Here is a 21,623-nt window from a genome sequence, read left to right on the forward strand (position 1 = left end):
TGGCACAGGACAGAGCGGAGTTTAGGGCTGTTGTACATAGGGTCGCTATGAGTCGCAAGCGACTCGACGGCACATAACAACAACAACAACATCTCATTCTCCCCGCAACCCCGATGTCAGCCCTGTTTTACAACAGTGGCACTAGAAGGCATATCTTTCAGTTGATATACTTCCATACTTTTGTTTTGGTTTTTTGTTGTTGTTGTTTTCCACGGTATACATTATTATTTTTTGTAAATGAACTAATATTTAAATTTTTTTTTATTTCTTGCAATTTAAAAAAAAATTTTACCCTGGTTTACCTACACAGTTCATATACATTGACCCTCACACCAGATTCCGCCCCCCCACCTTCTCAACGCACCCACTACTACATCTGTCAAACCGTGCGACCCTATGATTACCTCCTCCCCCACCCATCCCTGCCCCTCTGTTCTCCCCTCTCCCCTTTGGATCCTCACACACATTTTACTAGTTTTCTATTTCTACAATAATGGTCTTAGACAGTATTTATCCTTGTGGGACTGAGTTAGTTCATGTAGCATAATGCTCTCCAGTTCCTCCCAAGTTAGTGATTTACAAAATCATTACTCCTGCATGATGTGTGGTATTTCATCATGTGAATGTATTATAATTTCTCAGTTCATCCTATAGTGGTTTGGGCTGTTTCCATTGAACTAGTACTTTTTTTTAAAAATAATTTAGGGTTTTTATTGATTGATTTTTCTGAAGTAGCACCAAGACTTTTATTCCTAGTTCTTTGTAGTATGGAAGCTCCACAGAAACCCATCCAGCATCATCACAATGCCTAAGCCTCCATTGCCAGATGAGTTGTGTGTCCACATAAGTTGCATAGGCTAGGAATTGTACCAGTTGAATGGTCTCTAGCAAGATCTTGTTTTGTAATTTTTTTAAATTTTAATAATTTTAATGAACATTTACAGAAATTTTGGATTTTCACTCACTGCTGCACTTATCTCCCTGCCCAGCCCTCCCCCCCATTCACTCCTCTCTTTGAAAAGTAAAACTCTCTCCCTGCTACACAATCTCCCCTCCTACCACCCCTCCTACCACCCCAAGTACATTCCACTATGCAACCTTAATTGTGGACTCTTGTGATAACCTTAACGCCCTATCATACAATGCTTTTAAATTATTCTCTCCCTAATCTGTTTCAGTGCAGTATACACAATTTATCCAGTTTTTCTCAGTCTCTCCCCAACCCTGATGTCAGTCCCATTTTACAACAGTGGCACCATGCAGTATTTGTCTTTTGTGACTGAGATATTTCACTCAGCAAAATGTCCTCCAGGGTCACCCATTTTGATTAATATTGAATGAGTTCCTTGTTTTTCAATGCAGCGTGGTATTCCATTGTGCGAATATACCACAGCTTCTCTATCCATTCGTTTGTTGATAGGCACCTGGGTTGTTTCCAACTCCTTGCTGTTGTGAACAAAGCCGCGATAAACATGGGTATGCATATATCTGCCTGGATGTCAGGAACTAGTACATTTTTAAATGCAATAATCATATTAACTAAAAGGTTGACAGTGCACAACATGGATCCAGGTTATCCACTGACCCCCAATTGACTGCCAGTAGTTGCATTGCCAATGACTGTCTTGCATATGTAATTCAGCTTAATGCCATCAAGTTAGAACTGATTCACAACTCACCTTTCTACAAGTTTCTGAGATTACAGTGGATTCGAGCATATCAGAGATGGTGAGGATGGCACAGGATAGGGCAGGACTGATAGTTATTGTTTATAAATCCACTGTGAGTCATAGTTGGCATGATGGCACCTAACAACAAGAATAAATTGCACGGGAAGAGGTTGCTCATCTTTCTTCTGCAGAGCACAGTTGAGGATTCAAATCACCAGAGAGGTGTGGTCTTTGGGTTACCACTCCCTGTGGATGCTGGACACCACCAGAGCGCCCTTTCTTGCAAGTGTAGAATAAGTATTTGAGATGAAGAATGAATTATTACTGCTATCTCAAAAAGATTCAAGACTAGTGAATATATTATGGATCAATAAGAAGGCAGCAAGCCTGTGGGATTCTTTTCCCTTTGATAGTTAACTAGTTTCTTGTGTATTCTGTGAGGTCTCCCCTAAGCCTGTAGGTCTCCACCTGTGAAATTGAGCTACACCTGTCAGTTATTGTTCAGGGAGACTTTTGAATTCTTACATAAAAGGTAACTTTGAAATGCAATGTGACATTATTATGAGTATCTATAATTTAAGGGAATGTGTGTGTATATAGAAGGGATTTAAAAGGCTGGTTCCAATGCATTTATTCCCTATAATCATATTTCCCTTCATCTTAACTATAATTATGAAAATTGGTGTGCAAATTCTGGATCTCTGCAAGGAAGTTTTAAACTCCAGTAATATATGAGGAGCTGAAACAACTCTGTAATCTTTTCTGTGGTAAAAATAGCATTTTCTTTGCAGAGTCTAATTTTAGCCATATGATGATTATAATCTATATGCTAAAAGTAGCCTTTTGTTATACAGCATAAATGTGTGTGATACATGTATGTGATAACATCTCTTTAATGCAGTTATCCTAAATTTTAATAAATATGCCTTTTAAAATAACAGCATCATTGAGCGAATTCAAGTACCACATAATACACCCATTTTAAGTGTAAAATTTGATGATATTTTTGTATGGCCACAGACCTTTTGTAGTCGTCACCACAATAAATTTTAGAACATTTTTATTACCCCCCAAGAGAAACTCAGTATTTATGACATATACTTGGTAAGAGAACTCACAAAGGGGAAAAATACCAATATTTTGATTGCCGCATATGTTTAAGCCTTTACGTACTGAAAAAGACAGTCACACAAATAACCAAATCAAAGGGTAAAACCAGGGGAAAATATCCATATGATTTGCCACAAGTGAAGAGTAAAATCCAAAATGCCAGATTAATGAAATTGACTAGTGGATCCCAGGGAGTAATGAACAGATAGTTTGTCAACATCTGCTAAAAGCTTTAAGAAGCATTTATTTCCTTTAACTCAATAATTCTACTCCTGTGTATCTATCTGAAGAAAATAATCCTGCATGCCCTTCTGGCACCCGTGTTTGGCCCCTCAGCCCCATCTGTGCATCTGAGCTAATGACAACTCAGATGGACCTGTCTCCCGCTGCGGGAGAGTGACTACTACAGTTTCTGTGCACATTGGTGAAAATACGATGCTCTGCTCCTTTTGAGGTCTTACCCTAATACCTCACAGATTGCTTCACGCAAGCACTGCAAAAGAAAATGAAACATGGAGAATAAGAATAGTCAGAAAGATATTAATTGCATCATTTTTTTAATAATTGCAAAGAGCTGGAAATAAGTAAACCATATAGTGAAGTCCTATGTATGTATGTGTCATCTGCAAAGTTAACTACTTACAGGTGGAGAATGAGAGAAAAAAGTCATAAAAACAATGCAGGTGCTTTAATGAGTATGCTCCGGTTAAGTGAGCATGAAATTCGAGGCTTGAGCGTTCTCCCTTCAGTTGGTCTTGGTTGTTGCGGGCTTCTTACAGTTTGTGCATCTCTTGGGGTGCAGGGATTAAAATCTTAAAGCTGATGAGTGTTTAGGTGTTGACCCTAAACATCAGCCAACCACAACACTTTACTCATCTAGTGCTCAACTCAGCAAACAGCCATCACTTTCTTCCAGGGCTTCAAACTGGTTTGAACAGATTTAGTCATAACCAAGGCAGTGAAATTGGGACAGACTCAAGTGTGTAAGCTGTGAGTGCGCCGCAACAATATCTAAACCAGGAAGAATTACAAGTGGAAACCCTTGAATGGGAGGCTCAGGAGAGGCTTAATGCTCCCTTTCGGCAGCCTGATGCAGGAGATAGTATTATTGCCAGGGTTGTGGAAAGGGACCCAGAAGTAGTGCTAACTAGCTGCCATGTTGGAGCTAGGCACTGTTGTTCCATGCTCTGTCGGTCACGAGAGTTGGTTTTATGCGTTTCCCACGTTGCACCTGTTTCTCTAAGGAAGAGTAAGTTTCTATAATTTTCTCCATTCCGGTCTCATTCTGGTATGCCCATGTCTTATCAAGTTCAGTCTACCCTGGTCTGAACCTTGAAGATTTCAGTTTGAAGACCTGCGTTCTTCTATCTCTAGGAAATATCTTCATTTTCTTTGTTTGAAATACAACCATTCCATACTTAAATAGTTTGCCTTCATATTCTCCTTTATATGCTTTATTTCTTGTAAATATTTGCTGTATTTACTTATAATAAGTAAATCTTTACTATAGAAGATTATATACTCATGTATTTGGGATTTTTGCCTGGTGTCTATTATGATGCATTTGCCTTGTGTATCCGCGATTGGCACAGGACAGAGAGGAGTTTAGGGCTGTTGTACATAGGGTCGCTATGAGTCGCAGGCGACTCGACAGCACATAACAACAACAACAACAAATCCACATAATAAAATAAATGCTACCAAACCGATTCTGACTCTAGCAATCCTATAGGCTGGAAACACTTTACAGGATCTCCAGAGCCATAATCTTTATAGAAGCAGATAGCTACACACCTTTCTCCTCAGAGCAGCTGAATGCTTAACTGCTGCACCACTGAGGTTCTGCTTAATGAAATATTGTGTGACTGTTCAGAAGAATGTTATGAAAATTAACAGATTAAAAGAGTTATTTCTCCAAGAGTAAATGAGAAAAAAATAAAATACAAAATCATAATTATTATAAAAAGAGCTCTCTGGTGGCCTAGACCATGAGGAGTTGCACTACTAAACCAAGGGCATGCCTCTCCAGCGGTTCAAATCCCCCAGCCCCTCCTTAGGAGCGGAAGATGGGGAATTTCCTACTGTGCCGTTTACACCTCAGAAGCCCTAAGGAAGGTCAGCTGTGAGTCAGTCACTTGATGGCAGTGGGTTTTAGGAGATTTAGAAAAATATGTAAAGAAACAAAAAGACTAGAAAGAGAATGACAATATTCAGCTGCCACTTACAGACTGTTCACTGTCTGTGTAGCCTAAATACCTAGACATCAAAGTATCAAACTGAGCAAGGCCTTTATACACATTCTTTCTGTTTCTGTGTATGTGTATTTAATTCTCATATTAATACTTTTGCCATCATATCTGTCCATCAGAAATGTGTCCTTCCTCCCTATGTGATGATGGCACTGCCAATAGAATTTTCTGACCATCTGACTGGCCTTATGAATGAAGAAGTCGTTCAAACAATAGTTTGTTGGTTTGTGGGTTTTTTTTTTAATTTATACTGGTTTCGTTACAAAGTTCGAATACCTTGTTTTTCACACTGAGTCTTTCCCATTTCCTTCACCCCTCACCATCCCATTAAACTGTATGACCCTAAATTAACTCCCTCCCCCTGCCCATCTTCACCCCTCCACCCTCTCCCCGTTGGATCTTCATGCTCATTCTACTATAATAATGGTTTTATCCTTATGGGACTGAGTTCACTCAGCATAATGCTTTCCAAGTTAGGTAGTAATTTACAAAATCATTGCTCCTGCATGCTGCATAGTATTCCATTGTATGAATGTACCACAACTTGTCAGTCCATTTGTTTGTGGTTGGACATCTGGGCTGTTTCCATATTTTTTTGATAGTGAATAATGCTGCTGTGAACATGGACATACAAGTCTCTGTGCCTCGGTTCTCATTGTCTCGGGGTATTTTACAAGCAATGGAATAGCTGGGTCATACGGAATTTTTATGTTCAGCTTTTTGAGGAAGCACCAAACTGCCTTCCAGAGTGGTTGTACCATTTTACAATCCCAGCAACAGTGTATAAGAGTTCCTATCTCCACATCCTCTCCAACACTTACTACTTGCTGTCCTGTTAAACTTTGCCACTGCTACTGGAGTGAGATGGTATCACTGTGATTTTGATTTGCATCTCTCTTATTGCCAGTGATTTGGAGCATTTCTTCATGAGTCTGTTGGCCATTCGATAGTTTTTAAATGTTTCTGTGGGAATGGAGGGGCTAGGTGTTCTGGATAATGTTTTCACCGTTAAAGAAAATGCCAGGAATCCAATGCCTGCTTTGCCTTTGAATCAGAACTGACTCATAATTGACACTTGCATGAGTTTTCAGAGAGTGTAAATTGCACAGGAGGAGATTTACCATCTTTCTCGCTCTTAGCAGCTGGTAGATTTCAGCCACCTGCCTTTGGGTTGACAGGACAACTCCTTACCCACCAGAGCTCCCTGGTTTACTTTTATTACCAGCATTGCCAACTTTGGGTTAATCAGTCATCATGTTGTTCTCCAAAAGGTTTTCATTGGCTAATTTTCAGTAGAGACACTGAAACCTGTCCAACATGTGTGACCCGGCTGGTATGTAAAATATTGTCATTGCTACGAGCATCATAGCAACATCTAAACCATGTCACTACAACAAACTGAGAGACAAGTGGATGGCTTTAGGATGGCACCGGGCCGGGTGGCTTTTCATTCTCTTGTCTGTAAGGTTGCTACAAGTTACAGTCGACTCTCACCAACTAACGTCTCTCTATCATATGATGCAGAAAAGCAGCTATAGGAATGCTTCTTAGGAAAAAATATCTTTGAGCCGAGAGAAAAACGAATTCCCTTTCAAGCAAGACTAAGTTTAGGCTTAGGCAATTAGAAGTAGATATTACTACCCCAGTTAAATGACTCCATAGCTAATTAGAGTCTGCTTAACAAGTTTGAGAGGTCTGTTATACCTTAACAAGCAAAGAGTCAAGGACCAAATGCAGGCCAGTCTGGAAAGGTAAGTAAAGTGACTAGTTCACTGGTTGTTGGTTAGGGTGATCATCCAGGTTAGTGGGGTACATTTTAAGGAAAGTGAAAGTACCACTTTGAGCTGCTCTTTGAATTCACAGTTCAGGAGAAGCTGTATTTTTGTTTTGTTTTTTGCCTTGGACATAAGTGCCGAGAATAAAGAGAAGCTTTAGGTGGTTCTACAGGTAATGAACCCTGAGGACACCATCGGGCCTTGCCACTGCCTTGCTGGTGCCTGGCACTCACCATCCTCTGCCTCCACAGGTGACCCCGCCCTCAGTATGAGCCACTGGATGTTTCATCAGCAGGCCCTGCAGGAGTACATCCTCATGTGCTGCCAGTGCCCCATGGGGGGGCTGCTGGATAAGCCTGGCAAGTGAGTGCCTTCCCTGGCGGGGAGGGGCCACCGGGGAGGGAGGGGAAGCTTCCCCTTGGTGGGGACACAGCAGAGGCATGTGGCAGAGCCTCTAAGGGAAAGTCCTGGGTACTCCTCATCCTTGCAAGCGTTTCTACTGCCTAGTGCTAGGGTTGCGTTGGATGATGCACCCCAGCTGAGAGTGTCCTCTGTATGTCCCATAGCCCTGGCTCCTCCTCCTGCATGCCCCCCTGCACCCCCTTCACCTACACTTCCTTTCTCCAGATAAGCAGACAGCAGATAACTGGCTGACTTGGCTTCTTCTTTTTTTTTTTTTAATAGCAAACTGATTTAATAAAATAAGATACAGGATTTTTTTTATTTTTTAAACCCCTGAGTGTCGTAAACAGAGATTGTAATCACGGCACCTATTACAGAATCGATTACATGACTAAAATCTGAGATCCCCTTATGTGCCATAATTTAAAAAAGACAATCAAATACACCCTGTCCTCCTCTGCTCCCTCCACGTCCTCACATCCTCCCTGCATCCAGGGATAGAATTTGGCCCATTTCTAGATATTTTTGTTTTGTTATAGAGAAGTTTATTAATTTAGCTCTGGCCATGGCCCTGTACCTCTCAGGCCCTCTCCTAAAGACAGCTGGAGAAGCCAGCTCTAAAATTACAGTTCCCCATTCTTGGACAGGGCTGAGGGACGGGTCAAAATAAAAACAACTGTGGAGGGGAGCTGTTCCCTCTAGCCAGGTAGGGGACACAGGTGGGGTGTGTGGGTGTCTGCCCAGCATGGGTATTTGGAGTCTGAGGTGCAGAGGGGCACCTGCTGAGAGCCACACTGTCCTTGCAGGTCACGGGACTTCTACCACACCTGCTACTGCCTGAGCGGCTTGTCCATTGCCCAGCACTTTGGCAGCGGCGCCATGCTGCATGACGTGGTCCTGGGTGTGCCCGAGAACGCTCTGGTAAGGCGGGCCGGGGGGCTCCACTCCCTTCCTTTAAGGGCACCGGGACACGGGCTGACCACGGAGGCAGCGCAGCCAGTGCTGGTGGAACTAGCTCTGCCCATGCTATGTGGGTTGGCTGGTCAACCTGCAGTTCCACCCTCTTCCCATTCTGCAGCCCATTCACTCTGTATTTTTGTGATTGTGACAGGATCAACCTTCTCGGCCAAGCCAAGGTTCTGGGCTGGTAATCTAATCTGTGAGAGAGGTTTGATGCCTTGATTCTAGAGTTTCAGACCCACCTCCCACTTGTAGGGGTTCCCTCTGAGGAAACCACAGACATTGGCGTTACCCAGAGGCCGCGAGTCCCTACAGGCCTGTAGCACATCTGCAACCACACTGCTCCGTATGGCTGCCCTCTTCTTCTGAGGCCCCTGCTTAGTGCCATCTCTTCCGAGAAGCCACACCGAACACCTCCTGTACTGGGGTCATCCCAGGTGTTCTGCCACGGAACCTCTTTTGTGCCCCCAGGGTACCCGTTGCAGCTTGTAACGCATTAGTTCAGCTTGCTTATTGTCAGTTTCCCGCGGTAATGTTGGCTCCCCCAGGGCAGCATGTTCACGCTCCATCTGTTTCTAGAACAGCCTGGTGTGCAGGCAACACTCGAGCCAGGTTTACTGGGCCAGAGAAGTGAGTCCAAGTAAGAATGTCCACTGTGATCCAATGGTGGGGCCTCTTCCCATTGTCTGGAACAGTTGTGTGTAATTTTACGATAATACAGCTTCATAAAATCAGAGGGGTGGCTCCTGCCTCTCACCCTTGCTTTTTATAATGTCCGTATGGGTTAGAGATGATGTTTCATATGGGTTTGAAAAGATTTACTCGCCTAACAATCCATTAAGGTCTGATATCTTTTTAGTGAAGGTTAGGAATGGAGGCAAAATAGTGGTGGCAGAAAAGCAAGTAAGGATTTTATGTATTCACAGAGGCTTTGCAAACTTCTGTCTTGAATCAGTTTTGACTATATTCTACTAAATGACTCTGTGTTTTGGGTTTGTTTGTTTTTCATGTATTTGGCCATGAAGTTGCTCTTGGTGTTCCCTTACAGTTTTAGAAATGTGTCCTGTAATTCTGCTCTCTTCACTCTCAGAATGGCAGGGCCAGGAAAGCCGGCCTGGGGTCATACTGTCTCAGATGTGTGTTCTCTACGCTTCTGTGATGAAGTGCAATAAGATAAAGGAATTCCAGCATGACCTGATACACTAAGTGCATAATAGGGTTGTGGTCCCTTTTCTTGGTTATAAACAAATACATGTTTATTGTTTCAGTATTTGGAATATGGATATGCAAATATGAAAAAGGGAATTAAAAACAGTTGCACATACTCAGGTTTCACTCTGGAACTTACCAATCTTTGGTCCTTTACCAAGGATTTGAGTTAAATGGCACAAAAACAGCCACACATCAGTGCTACTATTTCGGTATATATCTATTCATATGCAATACTGTTGTTGTTTTTGTTGTGTACCGTGTAGTTAGAACTGACCATTGCTGACTCTCTGGGTTTTCAGAGGCATTTAATCTCATGGGAGGAGATTGTTTATCCTTCTCCCATGGGGCACCTGGTGGCTTTGAGTAGCTGGTGGCCTTGAGCTGTGTGCCTTTGGGATTGCAGCACAGCTTCTTGCCACAAGGCCACCAGAGCTCACATGTATTATATGAATAATAAATAGCCAATCCAAGGCCAGTTTCTAATATGTGATGATCACTCATCTCCCCACTGTCCCACGTCCTCATTCTCACACCGGCCACCCAAGTGACACTTTTACGCTCATGCTGACTGTTCAGTTGCATCTCCACATGTTAGGACTCTTTCCTTCCAGCCCCTGCCAAGTAGACAAATTCCAGCCTGTCTCCTGGTTCTTACTGCCCCTGGTGGGCTAGAGTGACTCAATGGAAATTGCAGAAACTACCTGTACACACAGCTACCTATTTATTATAGCCAGAAATGATAAGCATAGAGATGTAGCAGGCAAGATCTGGGAGAGGTCCCAGAGCCACTAGTCTTCCTTTGTTCCCAAGGTCATGTCTCTCCCTCTCTCCTACATAGATGTTCTCATGATTCAGTGAGATCACCAACAGAGGGGCCAAATTCCTAGGTCCATTCGATGGGACCTCAGTGAAGATGGCACACTTGAGCCTTACTGCATGATTATTACCCATGCAGGCAGTGAATATGCATCACTACGCTACTCTAGGCAGCCTTCCCTTCCAGAGTTCATGTGCCAAGTGTATGGGCCTGTGTAGCCCCTGCTTGCCCAGCTATTTTGGAAAACAAAGGCATCTTGATGGCTTGAGTTATTTTCAGAAACCAGAGTAAAAGAGCCAAGCCAAATTCTTTGCCCACATATACAAACACTTTTCAAAATAAGTTTGGGATAATACTTCATATACTATTTTTCACAATGTTACAAGCATCTGCCCATGTTACTAAATATTTGAAAGCATGCATTTGAATGGCTGTGTAATGCTACTTGGTGTTTCATAGAATTAGACCGTTAACAAGGGCCCTGTTGGACAATAAGCACAGGCTGCTCAGTGTTTGGTGAGAGCGTGGTAAGAGTTCATGTATATCCTGATGGTTGGGTAGTGAGTTCTTGGAGTTGTGGTTACGGGTGTGAGGAGGTGAACATTTTGAGGCCCTAACAAGTATCTGCCTTTCTCCCTGCAGCAGCCCACTCACCCCGTATACAACATTGGACCCGATAAGGTGATCCAAGCCACCATGCACTTTCTGCAGAAGCCAGTCCCCAACTTTGAGGAGCAGGAGGGTGAGGCAGCAGCAGAGCCTGCCTTCGACTAGATGCCACGGGGTCCCCCGGCTCTGTGCCCACCCCAGTCAGACCAAGGTTGATACGATCCGACGTGTGGTACATTCTGTGCTGCACAAGCCTTAGCCGCTCTGGAGCCATGACTCTCTCCGTTTCCTTTCTTGTCAAAACCAAACCAAACCATTGGCTCTGGGTCTGGAGAACATGTTGATGTGGTTTCTTATTTAGCTCCACATCTGTCAAACCAAAAATCTGTCAGTTTGTGTGACATCCAAACCCGACTCTGGCCTGGCCAGGGCCTGGTTCAAGAACAGTGCGTGCTGGAAGGAGGCTGCTTCTCCTGCCATCTCTCAGGCCTGGAGAGTCATATTGAATGAATGATGCCTGCGAGTGTTACAGCTGAAGTCCTCACTACACTCCACCAAATCGCCTGACAGGGCGCCCTCCTGAGGGCTGGAAATACGCATTCTCCAGGACAAACAGCCTGACATAACCCGACGGGATCCCACAAGGAAGTACCCAAGGCCCTGCAATTGCTTGGTACCTCTCCCCTCCCACCCTGGCCATGTGCAAGGGCACAGAGCTGAGGGAGAGACCCGTGTGAGTTCCATCCAGTCCTTCCTGCACTGAGATCGGACCCTGCATCACTCTGAGGCCACATGATGTGCCAGCGAGATTCACTTGAACCCCAGGTATAGGGAATTTGACCTGGGCAACCAATTATGTGTGGAAAAGGAATCTCAAGAGGAAGCGGCCCCCTGTGCCCATTTCCCTCACCCACCCACGTGCTATGGAAAGCCCTCTGATGTCCTCAAGTCAGTGGTGGCTGCCCATGCCCATCAGTCTCCTGCCATCTTCCGTCCACCAGGCTCCAGGCTGCCTTCCTCAGAGACAGTGTTACCTTTTCTCCCCAGAGTATTAACCCTACTAAGTCTTTCACCTTAATTTCTGACTCAGGATTCATTCGTGTCCTGTCCGCTGTTGGTTTGGAAACCCAGCACTGAAAGTGGTGGCCGCTGCCAAGGCCCCTCGGCAAGAGCAAGTGCCAAGTGGCATGCTCCCCCTGGCAGGGCCTCTGCTGCTGCCCACACCTTGCTCGGTCAGCGGGGTGTCGTGGTCATCTGTCCAGCGCCATGGTCACAGCTAGCTTCTGGGCTCCGGCATTCACACGAGCGGCTGTGTGCTGCAGGCCAGCGAGCGCCAAGAGGCAGCACAGGCTCATCTCAAAAATTCTGCCATTTGCTGCCTCTCATTCCCTGTTGCTCTGGCATATTCGGCTATATATTACCTCCTTGAATTAATAAAAGAATAACCTTTTCTATGACGTCTTTTATTTGTGACTTGCCCCAAGAAAAGTTCTCCAGGGTGACTCATGCTAGAAGGTATGAAGATTATTCATGGGTTGCCAGACCTGCACACACAATTCCAGACCCAGTCTTTTGGGAATTATAGAGGTCTGACTTGATCGCCTCGCTCCAGTTGAGGATGGAGTGGGTTGGAAAAGGAATGAAAACGTGACTGCCCCCCATTCCCTGGAACAGTTCACATTGGTTTTTCCCTAGTACTCCACACGGTGGATCATTGACCGATTGGCCCTGTGAGCAGGGACTGTGCTCTGGAGCCCCAGACCAGGCATTTAGTGCCTTGGAGATAGCTGGATGGATGGACAGATGTCCTGGAGAGGCAGGGAGCCTGTCACAGGGACAGACTGGGATCGTGTAGAGATTTCCTCTTCATTGGGTCAGAGACCCTGTCCCAGGCTGGCCAGGAGGTGACGGCTGTGGGGCCTGATACTCCAGAAGGGAAGAGGTGTCTTCAGAGGTAGGACAGAAGCCGAAGCCAAGTTCTGGCATTTCACTGCTGCCGCGTAGGCTATTTTTATCCTGCTAACAAAGATTTGTTCTCCAGACTGGAGAACAACCACTTGGCCAACTGACTGGAAGAGATCTATATTTGTTTCCATTCCAAAGAAAGGTGACCCAACTGAGTGTGGAAACTACAGAACAGTGTCCTTGATTTCACATGCAAGCAAGATTCTACTGAAGATCATCCAAAAACGATTAGAACAGCACATCAGCAGAGAACTGCCGGAAGTCCAGGCTGGGTTTAGAAGGGGTCGTGGTACTAGGGATATTGTTGCTGATGTTAGGTGGATCTTGGCTGAAAGCAGAGAATACCAGAAGAATGTCTATCTGTGTTTCATTGATTATGCAAAGGCATTTGACTGTGTGGATCATAACAAACTGTGGCTGACTCGGAGAAGAATGGGAATCCCAGAACATTTAATTGTGCTAATACGAAACCTATACTTGGACCAAGAGGCAGTAGTCAGAACAGAGCAGGGTAACACTGCATGGTTCAAAATTGGGAAGGGTGTACGCCAGGGATGCATCCTGTCTCCATACCTTTTCAACATGTATGCAGAGCAGATTATCTGAGAGGCTGGGCTCTATGAGGAGAATTGTGGCATCAGGATTGGTGGAAGATCTATTAACAGTCTGCGTTATGCAGGTGACACAACCCTGCTTGCTGAAACTGAGGAGGACCTCATGCACTTGCTGCGAAGGGTCAAAGACTGCAGCCTTCAGTATGGACTAAGGCTCAATGTCAAGAAGACAAAGATTCTCACCACTGGACCAATTAGCAGCGTCAGGATGGATGATGAAGAGATTGAGATTGTTCACAGCTTCAGTTTGCTCGGCTCCACAGTTAACACTCTTGGTACCAGCAGTCAGGAAATCAAAAAGCCTATCACGATGGGAAAGTCTGCTGTTAGGGACCTCTCAAAGGTACTCAGGAGCAACAGTGTCTCTCTGGAGACTAAGGTGCGCCTGATACAGGCCATGATATTTGCAATCGCTTGTTATGCATCAGAGAGTTGGACAGTGACTAGGGAGGACAGAAGGAGAGTGGATGCTTTTGAGCTGTGGTGCTGGAGAAGGGTACTGAATGTACCATGGACTGCCAGGAAAACAAACAGATTCATCTTGGAGAGGATTAAACCAAGCTACTCCTTGGAGGCAAGGATTCTGGGGCTTCGTCTGACATACTTTGGACATGTTGCCAGGAGGGACGGGTCCTTGGAGAGGGACATCATGCTTGGGAGGGTGGAGGGACAGCGCAGGAGGGGAAGACCCTCTATGAGATGGATTGATTCGGTGACTGGGGTAATCGGGATGGGTGTATCAGAGGCGGTGCAGTTGGCGCAGGATAGAGCAGGGTTTAGGGCTGTTGTTCATAGGGTCGCTATGAGTCGGAAACGACTCGACGGCACATAACAACAACAACAAAGATTTGAGCTGCACACATTGAAACGCCTCCTTCCCTTCACTGTAACAAAAGGCAAAGCGCTCTAAGACAACACCAAAAGTCTCAAGGTACTATGAAATTAACTGCAGTAATAATTCCTGTGATTAAGAGACAAGTCTTCTGTCTGTGCTGGCTTTGTGCCGAGGAGGGGAGATTTGAGCTGGGCCTCAAGTTTGGCCAGGCTGAGCAGAAGGCTCTGTCCTGTGTCGTCGTTCTGTACCATTGAGTCAGAACCAGCCCACAGCTGACCCTCTGGTGGGTGTCAAGCAGTTAAACGCACAGGAGGAGATTGCCCATTCTTCTCCCTTGGAGCAGCTGGTGAGTTCAAACCACATGCCTTTGGGTTTGCAGTGCAGCTTCTTGCCACTAGGCCACCACTGCTACCTTACTGTGTCATTATCTCAGTGGAGTTAACATTAGCAGATCCAAGAGGTTCCCTTTCCATCCACATTTGGATCCAGAAAGTTTTTAAATTCTCTGAGGAATTTCTCATGAAGATCCTTAAATAGGGAGATACATAGCACACAAGATGGGTTATGCCAAAATTATTATCTTCTCCATCCATAGAGAAATACAGAATCACAGGTCTCCATGTCAAGAAGAATCTGCCAGAGACTACCCGGTGGGCGGTGTGGGGTAGGAAGCCTGCAGGCTTACTGAGTAGAAGGGCAGCCTCCTGGGTAAGCGGGTGTCCACTCGGAGATAGTCATTCCTGTAAACAGGATTCTTAAACGGCCCACTCCTGATGGCACTATTTCTGGCTTAGAAGCCTGCATGTTAGATTTTGTAGATAGCTCCATGACAGGGCACAACACAAGCAGAAAGTTAACGCCTTTCCTCTTTGTCCTCTGCCCTCCACTTGCTGCTGTCCAGTCCTTGGAATAACCGCCACTCTGCATTACACAAAGGGAAGAGGAACGGATGACTGAAGACTCGGCCATCACTGGCAGAAAGCCTGACTCAGACTGGCTTCAACCCAAGAGAAAATGTGTTGACTCAGAAACTGAGACATCTAGGAATTAGGTTGGCCATACGAGTGACTTTCAGTAAGTCTCTCGTCTCTCCATTCCTTCCCAATGTTTCCTCTACAGCAGCCTTGGCCTCAGAGTCTCTGTGTGGTTGCAAAATGGTAGCAGCAGACTCTCTGGGCCTTTCATCCTCTTAGGTTTAAGTTCAGCCAAAGAGAGCACATGGCACTTGAAACACACCACACTCCATTGGCTTTGATCAAGCTGGCATCTTTCCAGGAAGCAGTCACAATGGCCACAGGAATACAGTGCACTGGTTGGTTTAAATCATGATTGTACGCTTTTCCCATCATGGGAAGTGGAGCTCCATCACAAGTACATACTTTAAAAATTAGAGGAATGAAGCCCCAAATGAAAAATTAGGGCTATTGCCAAGAGATTGAAATGGTGACCATGACCCAATAACAGGTGACTGTTGAACTCCCCAAATATCCATCCCTCCTTTCCTCATCTATGGCAGCCAGAAGGTCTGAGTGGGCTTGACTTGCCTGCTACCCCTAAGGCCAGGTCATGATTAGACTATACCAATCATTTTAACCTTACATTCTTCACTCACCTGTTTTCGTAGTAACCCAGACCTAAACCAAAGTGGTTTATCTTAGTGACTCAGCACAATAAGTCATTCCTGTCAAGTCAGAACCAGCTCATGGCTCCAGTGTGTTTTCAGAGGCTGTAAAAACCTCCCAGAAGGAGATTGTCCAACTTCCTCCCGAGTTGCAGCTGATGGATTTGTACCATGCACCTTTGGATTGGTAGTGCAACAACTCATTCACTAGGCCACCATAGCTTACGTGGTTGAAGGAAAACAGTGCTCTCCTTTTAGAGGTGATGTAAATGTGTGACCTGGGTTTCTAGAATTGTTTTTCCGCCTAGAAGGAAGCCAGCCTGGAAGCCAGCATATAAAGTCTCCCAAAGAACATGGCCAGAACCTGGATCACACTGCTCCTGAGGCCCCTCTGCCTTGAGTCAATTCGAGTTAATTACTATTATTTGAAACCCAGAGCATGATAATATATACAAAATAACTCTTGTAGATTAGCCCCAAGGTCAAGGACACCTTACTTGGTGCCTGAAGAACCCTAACCACGTTTGCCACAGCCATCCAAACAATAACCCCTAAAAGAGTCAATGGTTTCTTTTTACTTGGATCCAGACACAACAGCAGGGCAATTGCATTCAAGAAATCAAAGATGTGATACATCAAGGAAATCTGTCAACAACTCTGTCATCCTAAAAAGCAAGAACATTTGTTTAAAGACAAATTGCATCTGATCTAATTTTCAGTTGCTTTGTGTGCATCTGAAAATTGGACGATGAATAAGGGTAACAGGAGAACCGATGCTTTGAATTGTGCTGTTGGAGAAGAGTATTGAATATCCCATGGACGGCCAGAAAGACAACTATATCTTGAAGGAAGTGCAACCAGAGCGCTCCGGAGAGGCAAGGATGGTGAAACTTCACCTCATTCACTTTGGGAATGCAGTCAGGAGGGTACTATCCTTGAGTGGGGGGAGAATCAATCTGGGAAAGGTTGAGAGAGAGCAGGATCGACACAGTGACTCTAGCAATGGGCTTCAACAATCCGAGCCGGTGAGGATGGCGCAAGATAGGGCCAGGTTCAGATATGTTGTTCAAGTGGCTGTGAGTTGTATTTGACTGACGTCACATAATAACAACAACATTTGGTCCTTGACTCAGCCCCGTGAGGTGGGTGAGGCAAGTGTATTATCTTTATTTTACAACTGGAGAAACAGGTCGGAGAGCTTAGCCCAAGGAGCCAGACTATTAAGTGGTGGAGTCTGAACCCAAGCCCATGCCTGCTGCCTCAGAAGCTCATGTTTCTCTCGTCACTCCCGGCCTCTACAGGAGAGGTGACAGGCATGCTCAAGTGAAGAGGGGGTTATGAAGTGGTTAAACATGCTTGGTGACCTTCAGGCCTGGATGACTGAAGCCCTTCATTTCTGCTTCCATCTTTCACTGAGAAGGGATGGGTGACAGCAAACAGCAGAACAGAGCCACCCTCTCACTCCCCACTCTGCCCAGTGACATTTGCTGTACGATGCACGCCACCCCAGTGCACAATGTGAGGCTGACGTGCTTCAGGCAGTGAAGCCATGATGAGTCAGTGTTCCCATGCGCTGACCACAGCCCTGATGGCAGCGAGCCCTCTCCACCCACCCCTGGACATCCTCTTGTACTTTCCTGCAACCCACAGTGCCTCTGCTTTTCATAGTTGGCACATGAGGCTTAGAAAACCTGGGCCGGACAGCCTTCCTCCCCACTGCTTCCTCAGCACATAAAAGAACCAAGGCAGGCGGGGCCAAGAGAGAGGGCTCATTACTATGCCAGCTTGATGGAAGAGTTTCACCTGTCCTTTGACCCCCTGGTGGTCCTCAAAATGCATTAGCAACAGGAGCAATAGCAATACATTGTTTCATTAATGTACATTGTGTTTATACAATCTTTCATTTACACTGTTTCATACAATCATTCAAATAATTCAATCACCTTGTATTTGATATAGTAAATTACTATTGATCTATGGCTCTTACTACCCTGTCTTTTCAAGTTCCATTGAGTCTTTCTATCCCTTCCCTCCTCTATCCAACTAAACAGTATCTATTTGGGGGAAGAATGGTAAAATTGTAATGTGCTTTAGGCAAAAGTTAACACATTAGTTTCGATAGTTTGCAAACAAGGGGTTCAGGTGACACTGGTTGCATGTCCTTATTTCTGCCCTGGGTTCCTCATTTCCATTTGTGCAGATTTCCTACCTCCCCCTGACTTCTCATCTTTGCAGATGTCTTTCAGATGTCATCTCACAGTGGATGGCTATAAGGAACACATTTCTCTCTGGTCTTCTTTTATGGATGATAAAGAAGACTAGAGAAGAACCAATGACTTTGAATTGTAATATTGACCAAGAGTATTGAATAGTCCATGGACTGCCAAAAGAACAAACAGATCTTTCTCTATGTTTTAAAATTGGTTTTCATACAGTAATTAGTATACATTGTTTCATTCATATACATTGCATTTATACAAGCTTTCATTTACACTGTTTCATACAATCATTCATATACACTGTATTTGATATAGTAAATTACTATTGATCTATGGCTTACTACCCTGTCTTTTCAAGTCCCATTGAGTGTTTCCTATTCCCTCCCTCCTCTATCCAACTAAACTCTGCTATCCTGCTGCTAAACAAATGTGTCTTAAAGGGGGTGCAACTAGAGTGCTCCTCAGAGACAATGGTGGTGAAGCTTTTCTCACTTACCTTGGGCATGCTGTCAGGAACAGCCTGTCCTTAAAGACAGTATGCTGGGAGAGGTAGGGCGCTGGTGAAAGAGAGGCAAACCCTCAGCGAGGTGGGTCAACACAGTGACTACCACCATGACAGCGACTGTGAGGATGATGCAAAATAGGGCAGGGCTGAGACGTGGTGTTCATAGGGTTGCCCTGAGTTGTAGTCAGCTTGACAGTACCTAACAATAACAACATTGTTTGGTTGAAAGACAGACTCTGGGAATGGTTTTGGTCCCAGAGCAGAAGGAAGTCTTGGGGCCATAGTTTTTGGGGTTCCTGTAGACTCTGTCAGATCAGTAAATCTGGTAGTAGTATTTTTTTTTTAAAAATCATTTTCTCAGAATAGCTATGAGATGCCATCCCACCCCAACAACAGTAGCAAAGTTCAACAGGGCAGCAAACAACAAATACTGGCAGGGTTGTGGAGAGATTGGAACTCTTATTCATGTTGGTGGGAATGTAAAATGCTACAATCACTATGGAAGGCAGTCTGGTGCTTTCTAAAAAAGTTGGAAATAGAAATATCATTTGATCCAGCAATTCTACTACTAGGAATATATCCTAAAGAAACCACACCTGCCACCCAAACAGATGTATGAACACCCATGTTTATTGCTGTATTACCACAATAATAAAGAGATGGAAGCAACCCAAGTGCCCATCAACAAATGAATGACTAGAAAAATAATGGTATATTCACAGTGGAATATTATGCAGCACAGAAAAAATAAGGAACTAATAAAACTTTACACAACATGGGTAACCCTGAAAGATATGCTGAGTGAAATATCTGTCACAAAAAGACAAATCCTGCATATCACCACTGTTATAAAACAGGATTGACATGGGTGTTGGGGGTAAAATGGGAAAAGAAGGGATAAACAATGAACACTGCCTTGGGACAGATGAAGGAAAGAACTGTTTAAAAGGAATATATGATTAGACATTATCTATATGACAAGTCTAGAATAAGAGGTGCACTTGCAAAGTGGCCTGGGGGAGGGTAGGAGGAAAATGTACAGTAATGAATGAATTAAAATCCAACTTTTTCTGTAAACTTTTGTTAACGTCAAATAAACAGTAAAAAGGGAAAAAAATTCCTTTTTGTCCCATTCTTTTCTCCTGCTCTATCTGGGGCCTTCTGTCACAATCCCAGTTGGGGCTGTCAGTGAGAGCCAGGAAGCACCTAGTTCTGATCTCAGGGTCTTGTTTGCCTTTTGGACTATTTTATTCCCTTGAATTTTTTCCCCTCACTCGTTTACTCTGAATGAGAAGAGACCAATAGCTGTAACTTAGATATCCACTTGCAAACTTTTAAGACCCTAGACACTACAGGTGCAGACCATTGCCTTTAGGGACTATGTTCTGCCAGTTGATGCTTGCTGCAGTCATGTTTGTGAGGTTCTGACACTGCCTTTCCTCCATTTCCAGGGCCTTGGTACCAGCAGTCAAGAAATCAAAAGAGATTTCACATTAGGGAAAACTACTATGAGGGACCTATCCAAAGAGCTTAAGAGCAAAGACATTAGCGGAAAGACTAAGATGTGCCTTATCCAAGCCATGGTTTTTCAACTACTTGCTATGCATCTGAGAGTTGGGCAATGACTAAGGATGACAGAAGAATCAATGCCTTTGAATTTTAGTGTTGGAGAAGAGTATTGAATCCCATGGACTGCCAAGAGAACAGTTATGTCTTAGAGAACGTGAAACCAGTGTTCCTTGGAAGCAAGGATAGATAACTTCATCCTGCATACTCTAGGCACATTGTTAAGAAGGGTCCATCCTTAGAGAAGGACATCATACTTAGAAAGGTGGAGGGCCACTATAGGAGAGGAAGACCCTCAATGAGATGAACTGACAAAGTGACTGTAATAATGGGCTCAAGTATATCAGAGATGGTGAGGATGGCACGGGGTAGGATCAGGTCCGGATCTGTTGTTCGTAGGGTCGCTGTGGGTTATACTGCATGCGACAGCACCTAACAAGAACAAAGCTATTATCTTTATGTTAAAAAATCTTTATATAAAAGTGTGGGTTTTTTTTTTAAAGTACTACCTACTGGCTATTTTGGGTGTCACCTGCTATCCCTGTTGATGACTTGAGTTGATGGGACAGAGAAAAGAGATAGGCATTTGAAAGCTGGTGCTTTAGCTACTAGACCCAAAGCAGCACAGTCAAACCAAGTCCATTGGCATTTGTTATATTGTTTCTGTTGTTGTTGAGTCAAGTATGATTCATAATGACCCTCTGCACAATCTGAACCCTGCCTTATTCTGCGGCATTCTCACAGTCACTGACATACTGGAAAACCTCTGCTTCAGTTACTGTCTAACCATCATTGTCTTCCTCTCTTTCGCCATCCCTCCACCTTTCCAAACATGATGTCCAAGGAATAGCAACATGCCCAAAGTATGTGAGAAGCTTTGTCCCCTTTGCCTCCAAGAAGCACTCTGGCTGCACCTTCTCCAAGACATATCTGTTCTTTATGACAGTCCATGAGCTATTCCGTGCTTCAGTGGTTGTCATTTAGTCACTCCAACTCATAGTAGCATGTGTAGGACAGAGCCCTATAGGACTGGGCTGTCCCACTGGGTTTCCAAGCTCTAACATTCCCCCCCTCCCCCACTGCTCTTTACATTTCTGCAAACAGCCTCTTGCTCAACTATGACCCCAGAGACCCCAAGGCATTTACCAAGATCACCATGCTCACTGCCACATCTTCCCTCCTTTAGACCAGCTGGTGGGTTTAATTAGCTGAGCACTTAACCACTGTGCCACCAGGGTCTCTAGTTCAGAGCAGGGTTCAGTTTCAAAGCTCTTTTTAAGGGAAGAAAGCTGGACAGACCCTCGCTCATGGGGCTGTAGGCAACATTGCTCCTGAGCTGTGCTGACCAGGGCCTGGCATGTAAGAGGATGGGGACACTGCTGGTGATGGTGAAGACTGGAGAGCTGTACTGTGTCCTGAGGAAGGCTGCCTTTGCCCACTCTGAGCAGCAGGTACGTGGGCCTAGGCACCGTGGGAGTGCAGCTTGCAGGAAAG

At 44.7% G+C, this 21,623-nt stretch overlaps 1 protein-coding gene across 1 annotated transcript in view; it reads left to right on the forward strand.

Annotated features, from left to right (window-relative positions):
* The window catches only part of FNTB (farnesyltransferase, CAAX box, beta), a 97,933-nt gene extending 86,737 nt beyond the window's left edge, over positions 1-11,196 (forward strand). The window contains exons 10-12 of the mRNA XM_006891806.1: positions 7,056-7,167; positions 8,013-8,127; positions 10,838-11,196. Coding sequence (XP_006891868.1) covers positions 7,056-7,167; positions 8,013-8,127; positions 10,838-10,969 — 359 coding nt within the window. The 3' untranslated portion in view covers positions 10,970-11,196. The remainder of the gene's footprint in view (positions 1-7,055; positions 7,168-8,012; positions 8,128-10,837) is intronic.
* Positions 11,197-21,623: the final 10,427 nt, after the last annotated feature.

This window comes from Elephantulus edwardii, unplaced genomic scaffold (genome assembly GCF_000299155.1).
Source record: "Elephantulus edwardii isolate Elephantulus edwardi_28Jun2011 unplaced genomic scaffold, EleEdw1.0 scaffold00104, whole genome shotgun sequence".
NCBI lineage: Eukaryota > Metazoa > Chordata > Mammalia > Macroscelidea > Macroscelididae > Elephantulus > Elephantulus edwardii.